Source organism: Mobula hypostoma, chromosome 27 (genome assembly GCF_963921235.1).
Source record: "Mobula hypostoma chromosome 27, sMobHyp1.1, whole genome shotgun sequence".
Lineage (NCBI taxonomy): Eukaryota > Metazoa > Chordata > Chondrichthyes > Myliobatiformes > Myliobatidae > Mobula > Mobula hypostoma.
Window position 1 is genome coordinate 32,073,202 of NC_086123.1, and position 20,161 is coordinate 32,093,362.

The 20,161-nt window shown below is 41.1% G+C and overlaps 1 protein-coding gene and 1 long non-coding RNA gene across 6 annotated transcripts in view; one reads left to right on the top strand and one right to left on the bottom strand.

Annotated features, from left to right (window-relative positions):
* The window catches only part of LOC134338343 (probable E3 ubiquitin-protein ligase HECTD4), a 291,135-nt gene that overhangs the window by 243,296 nt on the left and 27,678 nt on the right, over positions 1 to 20,161 (top strand). For 4 of the 5 annotated variants that reach the window (XM_063034109.1, XM_063034113.1, XM_063034110.1 and 1 more), the window contains exons 62-68: positions 4,932 to 5,136; positions 9,592 to 9,815; positions 10,927 to 11,078; positions 13,482 to 13,588; positions 14,230 to 14,353; positions 14,541 to 14,731; positions 15,809 to 15,955. In XM_063034109.1, the coding sequence (XP_062890179.1) occupies positions 4,932 to 5,136; positions 9,592 to 9,815; positions 10,927 to 11,078; positions 13,482 to 13,588; positions 14,230 to 14,353; positions 14,541 to 14,731; positions 15,809 to 15,955 (1,150 nt within the window). The remainder of the gene's footprint in view (positions 1 to 4,931; positions 5,137 to 9,591; positions 9,816 to 10,926; positions 11,079 to 13,481; positions 13,589 to 14,229; positions 14,354 to 14,540; positions 14,732 to 15,808; positions 15,956 to 20,161) is intronic. The other variant, XM_063034111.1, reaches the window with a different exon arrangement.
* Positions 262 to 18,885, bottom strand: LOC134338346 (uncharacterized). The gene is made up of 3 exons (XR_010016213.1): positions 18,231 to 18,885; positions 2,361 to 2,442; positions 262 to 1,228 (listed from the first exon to the last, which is right to left on the bottom strand). It is a non-coding gene; the product is annotated as an uncharacterized LOC134338346 (long non-coding RNA).

Below are 20,161 nucleotides of genomic sequence, written 5' to 3' on the forward strand. Positions count from 1 at the left end.
ATTGTTACATTGTTTACTTAAATTGAGGCTGTTAAACTAGTTTAAAATACCAACTGAAGTTTCTTTGATATTTGTGCATGCTTGTATTTGTGTGATGTGTGTTGTACTGTCTAGACCATTGATAAACAGTTATATTATAGAAATTCATCCAACAAACATCATAACATTTTTGGTGATAGTTACTTTAGTTAAATTAAAATTCAAAATCAATCTCATTAATAAATGCAAAATAGTAAATTGGAAAAATGAAGTAATTTTTTATGGTTTATAACAAATAGTTATTGTTAACATAGGTATATGTGATTTATGAATTGTTTATAATTTTTCTTACTATTTTTCAATTTGTGCTGAATGAGATTATTTTTCTAAAACTTTGGACTCTATAAGACCAGCCAAGCTTCTTGCACAATCCTTAAAATGGCTTTAATCTCTGTGATTTGAATTTATTTTCTGGCCTCATTTATTCGGCCTTCCTGAGAAGCACAGGGAATAACGAATACTAACTAGGCTTTGGGTGTTTGCCTCACTGCTGCCATCAATAGGTTTCAATAGGTACATTTAATGTCAGAGAAATGTATACAATATACATCCTGAAATTCTTTTTCTTCACAAACACCCATGAAAACAGAGGAGTGCCGCAAAGAATGAATGACAGTTAAATGTTAAACCCCAAAGCCTGCCCAGCTCCCCCTCCCCTCCCCAACAGCAAAAAAGCATCGACACACTCCCACCAAGCACTCAAGCGTGCAGCAATGCATCAGTAAAGACACAGACTTGTAGTACCCCAAAAATGACTTATTCACCTGGTAATTCGCCATACCACAGGCTCTCTCTCTCCCTAATAAGGGAAAAAGAGGTGTCCCCGTTTCACAGCGAGAGGGGAGACATAACAAAGCAACTCGCTGATTTATAGTGTTAAAAGTCTGTTGCATCACTTTTTCCGAGCTCTCTCTGTGCCCAAAGAACTCGGGTCTGTGGGCACATAGCCAGCAGCAAGCTCACTGCTTCTGATCTTCCATCTCCCACAATGCATCAGGCAGCAGCACCGGCCTTGAATCCGCCCACCTCCAGAGCCACAAAAATCCAGCACCCTCAAGGCGTGCTAGTCTTCCAGACCGCGTCCTTGGCATATCGAAAAGCGGCCAGTTGTGAGGCCCCGCGAGCGGGTTCCATTTCCGCAAAGAACCAAAGTCAGCGTGTAACTCCAGGTCAGGGTCTTCAAAAGAACCTTGAATGGGAAAAAAGAGATATCAAAGATAGAAATAGAGCTGTTTCCGAAGATGCAAGCAGAGGAGTTGCCATTAGGCACCATCGTCCTCCTGAGCTCTGCCTCCTCATGGCACAAGGCTTACATCACCAGGTTCAAAAACAGTTACTAACCTTCAACCATTAGGCTCTTGAACAAAGGGGATAACTGCACTCACTTGCCCATCCATTGAAATGTTCCCACAACCAAAGGACTCTTTATTTCATTATCTCATGTTCACATTATTTATTGCTATTTATTTATATTTGCATATGCACAGTTTGTGGTCATCTGCACTCTGGTTGATCATTCATTGATCATGTTATAGTTACTATTCTACAGATTTGATGAGTTTGCCTGCAGGAAAATCAATCTCAGGATTGTATATGGTGACATATATATACTTAGGTAATAAAAATTTACTCTGAACTAAGGCCCCAATACCAGCCCACCTTGATGGTCTTTTGGTAATTCAAACTGTCAGGTAACTTCTAACTCTGGCAATTAGTAATGTGTAAAAGGTTGAAATAGATTTAAATAATTACAAATCATTAAAATGTAAACAAAATGAATATAAATTATAAACTTCTCAATTTTCCTTATGACATTACTAATTAAAACATAATTACTTATCAGCCTATGACCTCATGTCCTATTCCAATGGGATGGTGGGATCTACTGTTATAAAAGAAGTGCATCACTATAACTAATTCCAAATCCAGCTGTGGAACAGAAAATCGGCTCGGGCATGTCAATTCGGAATGTGCTGACTGGTGCAATGCTGAAGCCTGGCAGTTCTATAGTTCACTGCTGGCTTCACTTAGTCAGAGCCAATAACTTTGGTAATCATTTCCTGTCCATGTCGGGATACTTAATGCCTTGTAAATTTAGTTTTGAAGAAATTTAGAATACTCTTATATAAATAATATGTGCTACAAATATATGTTTGATCTATCTGGCAAATTATTAAATTATGCTTATTTCTCTCCTTTCCCATTGTCCATCCTCATTCTGTCTGACACTTCTCATCCCAACCCCCAACAACCTTCCCTACTCTACCTCAAAGTCTATCAATTGATTAGGCTTGAACTTAATGCCACGGTAAGCAGCTCACATTTGGTGCTAAGTTCCGTGTTAGATATATTCTTGCATTTTACCAATGTTGGTTTGCTGTCTGAAGCCTTTCTGATCTCTATCTGCAAAGAATCAAAAAAAAATCATTTTAATCTTTGTTATTTCACTTTTTAAAGTTATATACAATATTAAAATTGAAACATACACTTAAATCCCTCAACATTGTTCAACAGAAAAAGCACAACCTCAATTCTAAAAGTATCATCCGCTGATGAACAGGAGAAAATTTGCAGATGCTGAAATCTGATCAACACACACAAATGCTGGAGGAACTCAGCAGGCCAGGCTGCATCTATGGAAAAAGTGCAGTCAACGTTTCGGGCCAAAACCCTTCGTCAGGACTGGAGAAAAAACGCTGAGGAGTAGACATAAAAGGTGGGGGGAGGGAAGAGAGAACCACCAGGTGATAAGAGAAACCTGGAGGGGGAGGGATGAAGTTAAGAGCTGGGATGTTGATTGGTGAGATGAGGTGAGAGAAGGAAAAGGAGATGGGAAATAGAGAAGGGGTGTGGGTTGGGGGGGCATTACTGGAAGTTTGAGAAATCGATGTTCATGCCATCAGGTTAGAGACTACCCAAACAGAATATAAGGTGCTGTTCCTCCAACCTAAGTGTGGCCACATCACAACAGTGGAGGAGGCCATGGATGGACATATCAGAATGGCAAGTGCAATCAAAATGGGTGGCCACTGGGAGATCCCATGTGTTCTGGCGGACAGAGCGTAGATGCTCAGCGAAGCGGTCTCCCAATCTACGTTGGGTTTCACCAATGTACAGGAAGCCACACCGGGAGCACTGAACATTGTAAATGACCCCAACAGACTCACAGGTGAAGTGTCACCTCACCTGGAAGGACTGTTTAGGGCCCAGGATGGTAGTGAGGAAGAAGGTGTAGCACTTTTTCCACTTGCAAGGATAAATGCCGGGCGGGAGGAATGAACAAGGGACCCAATGCAGATTTGGAGACCGCTATGCTGAGCATCTGCACTCTGTCTGCCAGAACAAGTGGGATCTCCCAGTGGCCACCATTTTAATTCCACTTCCCATTGCCATTCCAATATGTCCATCCATGGCCTCCTTCACTGTCATGATGAGGCCACACTTAGGTTGAAGGAACAGCACCATATGTTTCGTTTGGGTAGCCTCCGACCTGATGGGCATGAACATCAGTTTCTCAAGCTTCTGGTAATGCCTCCCACCCTTCTCCATTTCTGATCCCCTTTTCCCTCTCTTACCTCATCTCCTTGCCTGCCAGTCGCCTCCCTCTGTGCTCCTTCACCCTTTTTCTTTCTTCCATGGCCTTCTGTCTCTTTCACCAATCAACCTCCCAGCTCTTTACTTCACCCCTTCCCCTCCAGGTTTCACCTATCACCTCCCTCCACCTTTTAAATCTACTCCTCAGCTTTTTTTCTCCAGTCCTGCCAAAGTGTTTTGGCCGGAAACGTCAACTGCACTTCTTTCTATAGATGCCGCCTGGCCTGCTGAGTTTCTTCAGCATTTTGTATTCGCTGATGAGGTTTTGGCAACTAATCCTCCCAACAAAAAAGGTACAAGTCCCAGTTGGATGTACCAGACAAATTTCCTATCTTTTGTGGGAGAATTGCTGTGAGTTTGTACTTTGCTGCTGTATTTCATGAAGAGCTTTGATTGAGCACTGTTGTAAAATGCTAAAGAGCAAACAGAAAGTTTGAAACTTGCAATTCCACACAGGAATTCCAAACAACCTTTCCCAGCAATCTTAAACCTTCTGAGTCCACTTGAAGCATGTTCATCTCTAGCAGTTGTTTCCTCTATCACTGACAGATTTGTTGTGTAATCTTGGTCAAGTATTTTACATCAGTCCAAAACTATTCACGGGATTGATTACCATATTCAAACGGCCTCAATATATCACTCAGTATTTCTGTAGTTGTGGTTACTAATCTTCTACAGTTTGAGTCTTAGTATTTAATAATACCATATGTTAATACATCAGTGAACCTCAGCTGTTTCTGTCAGCCTAAAACTCCATTTGTAGTAAAAACTAGAGGTATGGAGTCCTTCTTAAACCACTTTTATGTCATTAAACCCTGAGATTCAAATCCAGCTAACATGAAGTTGCATTTCAGATTTCAGGGCATTACTAATGTTATCAAAAGCAGGATCAGCTATAAGGAATGAAAAATTCCAAATAGAATTGATCTTGCTGATAGAACTTAGCTGCCTCAATTCAGGCTCTTAAAGTGGTTGCTATGGGAAATGACAACAATCGCAGAACTCAATTATTGTGTATCTTTGGCTAGGATGGATAAATTTGGGACTTTAAGATCAGTTTGTAAATGCATCTCTGAAATATCCCTAATGCAACAGGCTGCTGATGTGTATCCTTTCAGTTTTTGTGCAAATAATGTGAGAAGCCGGAACCCCATTCATTTGCGTAGCACATCACAGCTTGAGTTTACAATTTAGAGAGAAGACAGGAAAGCCGTTGTACCTTACAATGTTCTACATTAGAAATACAAGATACTGCTTTGTAAATAACATATTTTGACTCGTGTTTTTTTTTAATGTAGGTAAGAGCCAGGGCAAAGATTGAAAAAATCCGTGCCAGTCTCTTCAATAGCAGTGACTTAATTGGACTGTCCAGCCTGGAGGGAGAGGATGAACTGATCGAAATATCGACAGAGATCTTAACTGTGTCCACTGTAAATCAGAGCTTGTTTGACACTCAGGGTAGTTCAGCACTGGAAGATTATTTCACTGAGAAACTAATCAAAGGTAAGTAAAATGTCTAGCTTGTTGGGACTCAAAGAAAAGTCGTGTTCAAAATGAAAACCTGCACTATAACAGTGGTTGAATTGAAATTTTTCTCAAGCACAATACAGATCTTATATTAAATTTTAAAGGAACTGGTCTGTTTATAAACACCCAGTGAGTTTACAAATTGCAGTGCCTTGTAAAAATATTCAGCCCCCACCAACCCGTTTATGTGAACAACCGGTTTTTCACAGTTTAGCCCAAAAAACAGGGAAAATTGTAAAGCATGGAAAACTAAAAATTCAAAAACTGGAATGTCGGCAGTTCAAAAGTATTTGTCCCCTTTGCTTAATACTTAATTGAACCACCTCTCACAGCTATTACAGCCAGTAGTCGTTTTGGATAAGTCTCTTTCAGCTTTGCACAATGTGGTGGTGCAAGATTTGCCCATTCCTCCTTGCAAAATTGCTCAAGCTGTGTCAGGTTAGTTGGGGAGCAGCGGTGCACAGCAATCTTGAGGTCTTGCCAGAGATTTCAATTGGCCTAAGGTCTGGACTCTGACTGGGCCACTCAAGGACATCAGTTTTCTTCATTTGAAGCCACTCCATGATTGCTCTGGCAATGAGCAGGTCATTGTCCTGCTGAAAGATGAATTTCCTACCCATTTGAAGCTATCTGGCAGAGGCTAGCAGGATTTTATCTAGGATCTCTCTGTATTTAGCAGTATTCATTTTCCCATCAATCCTGACTAGATTTCCGGTCCCTGCTGCTGAAAAGCATCCCCATAGCACGATGCTACCTCCACCATACTTTGCAGTAGGGATAGTGTTACCTGGTTACACCACACATTCCACTTAGTGTTGAAACCGTAAAGTTCCATTTTAGTCTCATCCAACAAGACCTTCCACATCATTAAAGTATCTTCTAAATGACGTTTTGCAAAAGGATATGTCTATCCATGGCCTCCTCTACTGTCAAGATGAGGCCGCACTCAGGTTGGAGGAACAACACCTTGTATTTCGTCTGGGTAGCCTCTAATTTGATGGCATGAACATTGACTTCTCTAACTTCCATTAATGTCCCACCTCCCCTTCGTACCCCATCCGTTATTTATTTATTTATTATTAAACATTTTTCTCCTCTCTCTCCTTTTTCTCCCTCTCTCACTCTCACTATACTCCTTGCCCATCCTCTGGGCTTCCCCCCCCCCTTTCTTTCTCTCTAGGCCTCCTGTCCCATGATCCTCTCATATCCCTTTTGCCAATCAACTTCCCAGCTCTTGGCTCCATCCCTCCCCCTCCTGTCTTCTCCTATCATTTTGGATCTCCCCCTCCCACTTTCAAATCTCTTACTGTCTCTTCTTTCAGTTAGTCCTGACGAAGGGTCTCGGCCCAAAACGTCGACTGTACCTCTTCCTATAGATGCTGCCTGGCCTGCTGCATTCACCAGCAATTTTTATGTGTGTTGCTTGAAATTCCAGCATCTGCAGATTTCCTCATCTTTGCAAAAGGATATACGTTTTTTTAACCAGGGCTTCTTCCTTGCCACTGTTCCATAAATACCCTGTTTCTGCAAGGCCAAAGAGATTGTGGAGCCATGAACTTCACCTCCAGTTGCAGCCGCTGACTTCTAGCGTCACAGTAGCCTCTCTTACAAGTGCCATTCTTCTCCAATGACTGACTTTAAAGGTGGGGGGGGGGCTGACCTAGGCAGAGTAGCTGTTGCTTCATATTTTTCCACTTTTTTTTACAATGGACTGCACTGAGCTCCAAAGTATGTTCAGTGCCTTTGAGATAGTCTTATACCTTTCCCCAGATTTGTACCTCTCTATGATCATTTGCCTAGCTTGTCTTGAATGCTCTTTTGTCTTCATTTTGGTTTGGTCTGATGAAAATCTACCATCCTGTTGGACCTTACAGAGAGAGGAAGTATTTATTCTATGAATTCATTAACAACAGGTGATCCTCCAATTTTCTACATCAACTAAAATTGGGTAAGTTGTGTGGTGATGGTGTATTGCACCTGAGGAAAGTTAGCGTACTTTCTCAGCTTCACAGTTTTGGTTTTTAATTTTTTAATAAATTTCTGACAGATTTTGGAATCTTTATTTTGATTTGATATGATCCACGATGGTTTGTAGATTAGCACAAAAAACCCTACTTAAGTATGTGTTAAAGTTAGAAAATGAGACAGTAAAATGTAAAAATAGTTGTGGGGGTTGAACACTTTCCCAAGACTCTGTATGGGTGCGGCCTGCTCATTGAGCATTTTTGGAAATACAACAAAATTAGCTAACTTGTATCCTGGAATGGATTCAGAACTATTAGTACTGCTTAAATCGCAGCACATTTCTTTGGCTGTTTATGTATTTATGGTCACAAACAAGAGAAAATCTGCAGATGCTGAAAATCCAAACAACACACACAAAATGTTGGAGGAACTCAGCAGGCCAGGTAGCATCTATGAAACAGAGTACAGTTGACGTTTCAGGCCAAGATCCTCTGGCAGGACTGGAGGGGAGTAGATTTAAAAGATTGGGGGGAGGAGAGGGAGAAACACAAGGTGATGGGTGAAACCTGAAGGGGGAGGGATGAAGTAAAGAGCTGGGAAGTAGATTGGTGAAAGAGACAGAATGCCATGGAAGAAAGAAAAGGAGGGAGGAGCACCAGAAGGAGGCGAAGAGGGGGGCAAGGAGATAAGGTGAGAGAGGGAAAAGGGGATGGAAAATAGTGGGGGGGGGAGGTCGGGGTCATTACTGGAAGTTCAAGAAATCGATTTTCATACCATCGGGTTGGAGGCTGCCCAGATGGAATATAAGGTGTTCTCCAACCTAAGTGTGGCCTCTTCACAACAGTGGAGGAGGCCACGGATAGACATACTGGAATGGGAAGTAGAATTAAAATGGGTAGCCACTGGGAGATCCCACTTGCTCTGGTGGATGGAGCATGGGTACTCAGCAAAGCAGTCTCCCAATCTATGTCAGACTCACCAATATACAGCAGGCTGCACCGGAAGCACCAGACCCAGTCTACATCGGGTCTCACTGATATACAGAAGGTCACACCGGGACTTATCCTCACAATTGGAACAAGTTCTATACCTCCTCCCTAACTACCGTACAGGACCCTAAGCAGTCCTCCCAGGTGAGGCGACACTTCGCCTGGGGTCATATACTGAGTCTGGTACTCCTGTTGTGGCCTCCTGTATATCAATGAGACCTGACATAAATTGGGAAACTGCTTTGTCGAGCACCTACGCTCTGTCCGCTAAAACATGCGGGATCTCCCGGTGGCCACTCATTTTAATTCCACTTCCTGTTCCGATTCTGATATGCCTACCCGTGGCCTCCTCCACTGTCGTGATGAGGCCACATTTAGGTTGGAGAACACCTTATATTCTGTGTGGGTAGCCTCCAACCTGATGGTATGAACATCGATTTCTCGAACTTCCAGTAATGACCCCCACCCCTGCTCCCTCCTTCACCATTTCCCATCCCCTTTTCCATCTCTCAGCTTATCTCATTACCCACCAATCGCCTGTCTCTGGTGCTCTTCCCCCCCTTTTCTTTCTTCCATGGCCTTCTGTCTCTTTCACCAATCTACTTCCCAGCTCTTTACTTCATCCCTCCCCCTCCAGGTTTCACCCATCACCTTGTGTTTCTCGCTCCCCTCCCCCTCCCACCTTTTAAATCTTCTCCTCAGCATTTTTTTCTCCGGTCCTGCCAAAGGATCTTGACCCAAAACATCGACTGTACTCTTTTCCATAGATGCTGCCTGGCCTGCTGAGTTCCTCCAACATTTTGTCTATGTATTTATGGTATTAAGTTTATTATTATGTTTTTGAATATAGGCAAAGAATGGAATTGCCAATACCACATTGCTGGATGTGCAGGAGTATGGAGACTGACTATGTAGATCAAACATTTATTTGGTCCTGTCAGCATCTTGCTGTGGGTGCCCTCTGAAACCCACTTCTTGTGATGGTCTCTGTGTCTTCAATAGTTCCTAATTAAGTGGAACTGCCCCCAGTGAGCTGAATGACCACCTGTATTATAATAAGTAACTAATTTCCTTTCGCTTATAATTGCACCTGTCCCAGAGAATTTCCTGGTAGATTTCATTAATTATAATGCCCCACCTGCCCCTTCAGGAATGTGCAAACTTCCAATTCACCTATCACAAAAAGGAAGAGATTTCTGCCACGTCCAGATAAATATTTATTCTTCAACCATATCTGGGCCTTTATCATGCTTTGTATTAGTGGGAACTAACTGTGGCTGTCGTGTTTCTATTCAAGGCAGCTGATGAACAATTCAAATCCTCTTAATTAGTTGTTGAATACTTACTGTACGTCATAAACTGTCAAATAAATGTGCCCTTTTTTAAAATCAATTTTTATTTTTTAGAAAAATGAAAAGGAAATAACCTCTGCTATCGTGGAGGTAAAATACAAAGGTTCATTGTAGTTCTTTCTTAGGTGATAAGGTGGTTCCTGGAGTACGAGATGTTCTTGCAGAGATATTCCGAAGCTGTATACATTCAGAGCAGATGCTGAGCCTTGCTCCAGCCAAACCCATCAAAGTTTCTGACATTTTCCTCAGTAAAGAACAGATCAACTCTCAGACACCAGGAAACCTGTTGCAAATATTTTTCACCAATGTCCGGCCACCAAAGAAAGTTCTGGAGGATCAACTCACACAGGTATAATCTTTGGATACAGACACGAGTTAGTATCCTAATGGGCTTTGTAGATGATATGCCTCCTTGGACCATTCCAAGGGTTCATAGCTACTAATGTCCGCTCTATTTTTGTGGATTCTGAGGTGGCTGATGAGGTTACTATGGGAAGTTCACACCCATTGATTCAGCAGGAGATGCTTGATGAAACAGGCCAGTTGATAATTCAGGATGTCTTGCACTCCTACTATTTATCCTGAGCTCCTGATACATGGATTTGATTCTCAGTGCCATCCCAAGAGCTGCTCCTTAACTTTGAATTGTCGTACTGGGGGATTTCAGGGAGTCAGTGGGGATTTTGCATTTTGCCCTGCTCTTGTAGCCACAGTATCTATGTGGCTGTCTGCTTGAGTTCCTGGTCAATAATGACCATCCAGGAAGTTGATGTTGGGGAACCTGGCTGTGGTAATGCCACTGAATGCCAGGAATAGGTGGTTGGACCCTCTTTTGTTTAGAGATGGTTTTGGCTGGAACTTTTGTTATTTGCTGTTACTTAACTCGTACCTGAATGTTACCTTGTGACATGCAGGGGAAAACTTAACTTTTTGCTAATGAATTGTGATGGAACTTTACATTGAGCACTCATAGTGAATATGCCCACTTCTGGAGCAACTGAAGATAATTAGGCATTGAACCCTGCCCTGGGGAATCTACATAGTGATATCCTAGGACTAGGATGATTGAGTTTCAACAACACAAGCATCTTCCCTTTTTGTGAGGTTTGAATTCACCTATTGAAATGTTTTCTTATTGACTTCAGTTTTAGTGAGGCTTCATAAATGTCACACTCAGTCAGTACTACTATCAGGTCGGAATGATTGATAAAACACAAATGAGGCATGGGTGAGCAGTTGATTGATGAATTGGTATTATGTGATAACATTGTCAGTATGTTCCTCACATTGCTATCTGTACTTTTGTTTATAGTATTAACTTCATATTGTAGGAAAAGTCATTGTGTTTCTGAAATGTCACCTGATGCTATTGAGTAAAAATTCTTTGAGTTAGTTTGTAATCACATCAAATAACTGTGCTTTGTACAATTTGAATCAATGCATTTTTCTACTGTTGCAAGATACTGCGGAAGTATGGCATACCCAAGCCAAAATTTGACAAGAGCAAGTACAGTAAAGCAGGAAAGGAGCAGCACCCTGGGAAAGTAGTCAGCACAAAAAGACCAATTGGCAAGCCACCAGGCAAAGACAGGTCCGTGCTGAACAGCGTCAGGTTCGTTGTCTTTCCCCTGTTTAATTAGGATGTTTTCCCCTCTTAATCATGATTTTGAGTTGTTCAAAGCACCTTTTGAGGTGAGGGGAAATAAACCATGTCCTGAAATGCTGGGTTTAGTATTGATGTGCTGTGAAGTCCAGCGGGTGTTTAGATCATGAAATGCTGGGTTTAGTTAGTATTGATGTGCTGTGAGGTCCAGCGGGTGTTTATACCATGAAATGCTGGGTTTAGTATTGATATGCTGTGAAGTCCAGCGGGTGTTTATATCATGAAATGCTGGGTTTAGTATTGATATGCTGTGAGGTCCAGCGGGTGTTTATATCAATGCAAATAGCACAGCCACAGCATGAGAGGGAAGAGATTGCTGAGCCTCTGGCTAGGATCTTTAGGTCCTCATTGTCCACGGGAGTGGTACCGGAGGATTGGAGGGAGTCGAATGTTGTCCCCTTGTGCAAAAAAGGTAGTAGGGATAGTCCGGGTAATTATAGACAAGTGAGCCTTACGTCTGTGGTGGGAAAGCTGGTGGAAAAGATTCTTAGAGATAGGATCTCTGGGCATTTAGAGAATCATGGTCTGATCAGGGACAGTCAGCATTGCTTTGCAAAGGGCAGATCGTGTCTAACAAGCCTGATAGAGTTCTTTGAGGAGGTGACCAGGCATATAGATGAGGGTGATCTATATGGATTTTAGTAAGGCATTTGACAGGGTTCCATACGGTAGGCTTATTCAGAAAGTCAGAAGGCATGGGATCCAGGGAAGTTTGGCCAGGTGGATTCAGAATTGGCTTGCCTGCAGAAGGCAGAGGGTCGTGGTGGAGGGGGTACATTCAAATTGGAGGGATGTGACTAGTGGTGTCCCACAAGGATCTGTTCTGGGACCTCTACTCTTCGTGATATTTATTAACAACCTGAATGTGGGGGTAGAAGGGTGGGTTGGCAAGTTTGCTGACAATACAAAGGTTGGTGGTGGTGTAAATAGTGTAGAGGATTGTTAAAGATTGCAGAGAGACATTGATAGGATGCAGAAGTGGGCTGAGAAGTGGCAGATGGAGTTCAACCCGGAGAAGTGTGAGGTGGTACACTTTGGAAGGACAAACTCTAAGGCAGAGTAGAAAGTAAATGGCAGGATACTTGGTAGTGTGAAGGAGCAGAGGGATCTGGGGGTACATGTCCACAGATCCCTGAAAGTTGCCTCACAGGTGGATAGGGTAGTTAAGAAAGCTTCTGGGGGTGTTAGCTTTCATAAGTCGAGGGATAGAGTTTAAGAGTCACGATGTAATGATGCAGCTCTATAAAACTCTGGTTAGGCCACACTTGGAGTACTGAGAGAGTATGGATTATGATCAGAGATTAACGGAGCTAGGGCTTTACTCTTTGGAGAGAAGGAAGATGAGTGGAGACATGATAGAGGTATACAAGATATTAAGAGGAATAGATAGAGTGGATAGCCAGTGCCTCTTCCCCAGGGCACCACTGCTCAATACAAGAGGACATGGCTTTAAGATAAGGGGTGGGAAGTTCAAGGGAGATATTAAAGGAAGGTTTTTTACTCAGAGAGTGGTTGGTTCGTGGAATACACTGCCTGAGTCAGTGGTGGAGGCAGATACACTAGTGAAGCTTAAGAGACTACTAGACAGGTATATGGAGGAATTTAAGGTGGGGGATTAAATGGGAGGCAGGGTTTGAGGGTTGGCACAACATTGTGGGCCGAAGGGCCTGTAATGTGCTGTACTATTCTATGTTGTATGAGTTATCTGCATCATTGCTCACAAATGTTATGTAAACCTCAAAAAAAGATAATTCTTAACTGCTCAATGCAGTACATTATGGCCCTAAATAACTTAACTCTAGATGAAAGGCTGAGAATTTTATCCATACCTTCTATTGCAAATTGGTTTTGGTCAAAATTAAGATCCCTTTTAAAGTAGGAATATTTCAAAAATGATTTTATTTTTCAGTATTGGGCATTAGTAGCTTCAGGTTTTTTTTCCCCAATTTCTTTCATCCCAGTTTATCCTTTACTAAAGGTAATGATGCTTCTAGATTACATTCCCACATCAATCATTAGCGACTTCTCAAATCTTGGTATAGAATTTGTTTTACAGTTAACTTATTTGTTCCTAATTTGGCTCAAAACAAAGGAATCACAGAATGATAGTTGAAAGCCATTCATGTTTGACTGTTGAGTATTTCGGGTTATAAAATATTTAAGAAGGATGGAGAAATTAGAGGGGTTGTTTCCTGACAAAAATTCAATTTATTCCAAGTTCACATTCAATCTAAGGACATGGCTGAAAGTAAAGGAAAGCTATCATTGCCAGTTATGTTAAGGTGTCAGAAAGATTTTAAAATACCACCAAGAAAAAAACCTGTTCATCATGGTAAGCATATTTTGTCACAGAACTGCACTGAGTGAGAAGAAACCGATTGTGAAAGCAAAGTCACCTGAAAAGAGCAGCAAACCTGAGGACAAGGACCCTGAGAAGTCACCAGCAAAGAAACAAGAAGGTAGGTCAGATTTTGTTATATTTACTACAAAATCAGTAGCTGCCATGACTATTATTGGCCAATTAGAAGACAAGTTTCATTATTTTAAGAACCGTTCTTGTTCTAGAAAACAGATCTGGAGTAGGTCACATGGTTATTACTTCGTCAGCCTGTTCTGCCTTTCATGGCTGTTTTTTTTACCTTAACTCTATGTTCCTGCCTGGTTTCCCTATAATAGAAAAATCTATTTAATTTTGACTATGATAAATAATAAATCACCATCCAAAGTTGTTTGAAGTAAAGAATTCCCTAGATTTGCAACATACTCACTACAGGAATGAGACTTGATTTCAGTCATTCTCACAATCTGGGGAAAATTGCTTTAAGTAACTTTTCTGCATTATTTTCTTAGGCTTACAGTAAAACTCCCAGATGAATTGCTGATATTACCACCTTCTCTACATTGTGCAGATGCCCCTGATATGAATTTTAGGAAAGTTTTTGAAAAAATTATTGGACTTGAAACCTCCTAGACTGGGCATAGTAATTAACTTTCCATTTAGCAAGAAATATTTTGTTTTTGAGGCAGATCAAAAAGATCAAACGTGGGATATTGCAACTATTGCTGACACTAATTCTATAAATCTTTCTTTGTCCTATAGCACCAGAGGAAAAGTATTTAACTTTAGATGGTTTCCAGAAATTTGTTGTTGATAGGTCAAAGCAAGACATCCGAAGCGTGTGGCGGGCAATTCTTTCCTGTGGATATGACCTTCACTTTGACAGGTAAGTGGAGTTTCTTTGGGAGGAATATTTTAAAAGTTAAAGCATATCATCAGACACAGTGTAAAAATTAGTGATGTGTAGATGATTTCTGAATGAATGTTACCAATTCACTTAACCATATAAAGTTGTGATGAAGCTTGGGTTAATTTTGATTTTGGTCTAAGTAGCTTTTTTTTATCTCCAACAGGTGTGCCTGCATTGACACCAGACATGCCCAGAGATCCTGCAAAAAATGGACTCTAGAGATGGACGTTGCACTTGTACAATATGTCAACCGTCTCTGTCGCCATCTTGCCATCACCCCAAGCCGACTTCATCCTCATGAAGTTTATCTGGACCCGGCAGATATGCCTGACCCAAGGATTGCATGCTTACTAAGTAGGTTTTGTGTTGCTGGTCGAGTTAAATTGTCACATCTATATCTGTTAGGCATTAGCAATAGCCTAGTAGGTGGTCAGTACACAACACAAATGTTGCTAGCACTACACAGATACTGATTCTCCATGTTTGTAAAGCTTTGGAAATTCAGAATTACTGCGATTTTAAGTGGGAAATTTTCAGCACTTTGCTCCTATAGTGACAAGTAGTGAAAATCAGAGGTAAATTACATAAAATTGGTATGATGTGGCAGTGGTGAACTTTTGTATAAGTCTAAAAGCATTGTTTGAATTGCATTTTACAAGTTGAGCAATTTATTTCTTCAATCTTTTTTCGTCCCCTCATTATAAAGGTTCTGCATGATCAATTGAAGTTCCAAAACTGATTTCAATGCATCTAGAGTATTTGTGGGGATTGAAGTCAGCCATTGATCATTGACCTGTTGCATGAAAATCTTACTTGCTGGTTGAGCTGTCAGACTACTTCCCAATATACCTCAGACTACTTCAAAATACCTTTTGAATTTTGTGAAGATGTTCCAGGCACCGTATCAAATTGAACTACATTATTTGCAAGCCTGAGTTCTTATTCGGTGTACAAATAAACTTTTTAATTCATCGTTTTTTCCACACCAGTGCATCTCTAACATAAGCTTAAATGAAATTTTCTGCTATACACTTCTCAGCTTCAGACTCAGTTACTGAAAGTCATGCTTAGATGACCTCCCATCTGCCAACATTCCTTGTATAATTTCAGTTTATCCAAACTTTTTTTTAAAACCATGTCACACTCACCCATGTTAATCGTTTCGGATTTATATTGAGTCCTGATTTACAAAATCCCTTAGCTTCCATCAGAATAAAATTCCTCCTGACCTCATGTTTACATCTAATGGATACGTCATTGTGGATAGAAAATTTTAAATATGAGATTCTGCACATGTTGGAAATCCAGAACAACGCGTGTGTGTGTGTGTAAGACACTATCTAGAACTACTACAAATGCCCGTGTGTATCTATCATGTTTTCACTTTGTTCTGTACTTCATTTGCTGATAATCCTGATTTGTTGTCTCTAGATGTTCCAATTGAAAGTCTTCGGCTTCGTTTTGCTTTGCTTCAGTCCTTGAACAACACTTTGGAGACGTTCTTCCTCCCACTGGTGGAGCTCAGACAGACACCTACATATATGGACAGCATTGCAGCACTGCTACAGGAATCTAAAGGTTTGATGTCCTTTCTGGTTTGTTCATTATATTGTGAAGTGAAGCTCTTTAAACATGTGGAGATAAAGATCTGAATTTTGCAAAGACCAATTTTGGCTCTACTAACACCAAATATCGAAAGGCAGTGTCTAAAAATTGGATTGTCTCAGATGATTCCTTTTGAATTGATCAAAATGTAAGGTTTCCCAAAACAGTCTGCTAGCACAAACAACTACTGGGAGAACTCAGCCAGCCAAGCAGCATGTGTGGAAAACGAATCTGGTCAATGTTCCAAGTCAGTGACACTTACTCAGAACTGGGGTGCCGCAGTAATGTAGGGGTTAGCGCAATGCTATTATAGCCCTGGGCATTAGAGTTCAAAGTTCAGTTCCGGCAACATCTGTAAGCAAATTTGTACATTCCTTTCTGTGTGCGTGTGGACTTCCTCCAGGTTTTCTAGTTTTGCCCCACAGCTCAAAGATGTACCAGTTGGTCATTGCAAATTGTCCTGTGATTAGTTTAGGGTTAAATTGTTGGGTTGCTGGGCAGCGCAGCTCAAAAGGCTGGAAGGGCCTGTTCCGCAGTGTATCTCAAAATAAAATATAATAAAATAAACTGGGGTGGGGTTGGGGGGGTGGGGGGGTGGAATGGGCCATTTATAGTTTCCAAAGCAGAACTGGGAGAAGGAATGGGGTGCAGAACAGAACACTGCATGGAGATGGGTTAATACAAATTAGCTGAAAGTTGTAAACTCAGCCAGGTCCATCATGGGCACTAGCCTCTCCTGCATCCAGGGCATGCCCTCTTCTCATTGCTACTATCAAGGAGGGATTACAGGAGGCTGAAGACACACTCAATGATTCAGGAATAGCTTTTTCACTTCTGCAATCAGACTTCTGAATGGATAATGAACCCATAAACACTACCTCAGAATTTTTCCCCCTCTCTTTTTGCACTACTTAATTTAGTATTTTATATATATTTCTTACTGTAGTTTTATTATGTATTGCAGTGTACTGCTGTTGCAAAACGTTTCACCACATATGTCAGTGATATTAAACCTGATTATGATTAGGTGATGGGAAGCATGAGTACTGACCATTAGCAAAGCATTAAAAACAAAAGTGAGAAAAAGACAGAAGCATGACAACGGGGGAGCAGTTTACCTGAAGTTGTAGAATTCAGTGTTATTTCCAGAAGGTTACCAAGTGCCTAAAAGTTGTTCTAGCTTGTGTTGGTGGCTGCATTGTGAACAGTGAATGCCATGGATGAAACTGGAAGAGCCAATGAATTAGTGCTTCACCTGGCATGATTGCTTTGACTCCTGGACGGTGGGAAGGTTCAGGTTTTGCACCTCCACTGTGCTGTGGGACAAGTGGTGGGCAGGGATGGAAGTGTGGACAAAGTGAGCAGCCTCTGAAAGAAAAGGAGAGGAAAAATATCACTAATGGTGGGATTGCATTGGAGTGGCTGGAAGTCGCACTTGTACAAGGCAGAAATCGGGAGCATGATGGAATATTCTTGTCTGAAGAATTGTAGCACCATCAGTTCTCAAAAAACCTTTACATCATCCAGGGTAAAGTAGTTTGCTTGAATGGCATCCTGTCAAGTACTCTAAACAGTTATTCTCTCAAAAAATTGTTCCACAAATCTTCAACAATTTGCAATGACATCTCCCAAATATGCAGAATCTTCCATGAAGGACAACCTAGGCAGCAGATGAACCCTGATCTGGTGGATAGAAAAGTTTGTAGACTGAAGAGCATCATCTTAAAATTTAGGAGTCAAATCACGGAAGACATCTTCCTTTGAGAGGCTAGTTGAAAAAGAATCCAAACCCAGAGAAGATTGTAGATATTGGATAAATTTAATTTTTATCAACTGATATTCTCTAGGTAAGGTTATCGGGGATATAGAATAAAGGGGAGTAAATAATATAGTTAAATAATGTAATGTATATGGATGGGTGAATGGCCAACTTGTGTTCCTGTGTTCTCAGGAAAGTGGACATAAAGCAGGATTCTTATTTAGTGTCAGAGTAATATAGCACAGAAGCACCTCCTTCAGCCTAACTCATCTATGCTGAACAAGATGCCTGCTGCCTGTGCAAGTTAGCCCTATTTGCTTGCATTTGGCCCATATCCCTCTAAACCAAGAGTTCCCAGCCTGGGGTCCACAGACCCCTTGCTTTAACGGTATTGATCCATGACAAAAAAAAGATTGGGATCCTCTGTTCTGAACATTTTTTACCACTGAATTATTTCAAAAGTCGCTTAAGCATTCTAATTGTACCCACCTCTGCAGTTTCCTCTGGCAGCTTGTTCTATATACCCATTACACCATGTGGAAAATGCTGCCCCTTAGGTCCCGTTTAAATTTTTCCTCCTTTTCTTAAATCTGCATCCTTCAGTTTTAGACTCCCTTAAGTCAAGTCAAGTCAAGTTAAATTTATTTATAAAGCACATTTAAAAACAACCCATATTGACCAAAGTGCTATACAAACCATAACAGGTAGCTAAAATCACAAATACAAGAAACACAGATATAAACAACAAGGCACACAGCTTATAGGCACAAAATAAAGAACACATGAACCTAGGCACAAGCCAAAAATCAGCCATATCAGGAAGATTCAAATGCTAGTGAATAAAAGTAAGTTTTGAGCCTGGACTTAGAGTCGATGGAGGGGGCAGATCTGATAGGGAGGGGAATGCTGTTTCACAGTCTAGGGGCTACAACAGCAAAGGCGCGGTCACCGCTGAACTTAAATTTAGATCATGGGATCTAACATCAGAAGAAGACTGACTGTCCACCTCACCTGGACCTTAAGGATTTGAAATACCTCTATAATGTTACCCCACAGTCTCCTCTGCTTCAGAGGAATAAGTCCCAGCCTATCCAGCTTCTACTTGAAACAAGCCCTCAAGTCCCAATAACATCTTTGTGAATTTTTTCTACAGTCTTTCCAGATTAATAATATTCTCCTATAACTGGGTGACTGGTACTGTGCACAATACTCCATGTGGGCTCACCATCAACTTGTTCAACATGACATCCCAACTCCTGTACTCATTTGAAAGACCACCTAGTTTGTTTTTGCTATCCTTTTTAAATAATTGTACCACTCTAGGCACTGTCAGGCATTTGCACCCCTGGGGTTCACGTGTCTTTCTGCTGTCATGTTCACAAAACGCAGTACTCGTGATCTTTTCAGACAATCATACTTATTTTGTTCTGGGATATTCTAGCATAGACAAGTTCAAAGTTGAGTTAAGTTATCCATCCATCCATCAGTCCTTCCGACCCTTTGAGCCGCACCGCCCAGCACCCCGGTATAACCCTAGCCTAATCATTTAGCTTACTAACTGATAACGTCTTTGGACCCAAAGCACCTGGAGAAAACGCACTTATTCCACAGGGAGGTCGTACATACTTCTTACAGAGTTTGCCAGGTTTGAACTGCAAACTCTGACACTTTGAGCTGTAATAGTGTCATGCTAACTGCTACACTGTACAAGTACATGTATGTGCAGGTCAAATGAAAAACTTGCAGTGGCATCGCAGGCATAAGCATATAAGTAGCATTCGCAAAAACATGCATTAAACAAGTTATACATACTCTTTACAAAAAAGAGCACCATTAGAACAAAAACTATTCTTTTATGTCTGAAGTTGTCACTAGTGTTGCTAAACTGTAGTGATTAGGGTTTTGCCAATTAGTTCAAGTGAACAGTTGAAGGGAAGTAGCTGTCATTGAATCTGGTGGTGTGGTGCTAAAGGCTCTGGTACCTTCTACCTGATGGTAGCTTGAGAAGGTGGCATGGCTCAGAAGGTGGGGATCTTTGATAGGTATTGCCTGCTTGAGACAGCACCTGTAGATACTACCAGTGGTAGGGAAGGATATTCCTGTGATGTATTGGGCTGGGTCCACTACTCTCTACAGCTTCTCGTGTTCTTATACATTCAAATTGTTGTACCAGAGCATGATGCATCCAGTTAGGATACTTTCAACAATACATCTATAAGATCAGTGCTTCTGCGTAAGAAAGCAAGTCAGTTATTTCTTGATCTTTGTATTTTCAGGTAACTGATTAATAATGAAGGTGGTAATGAACCTACAGTAATTTCTATAATTACAATTATTTCCTGCTTCTGACTGTTTTATTTATCTGTGTCTAATGTCTATCTTCTCCTGTTGTCATCAGTGATATCCTGGATTTGTAAATT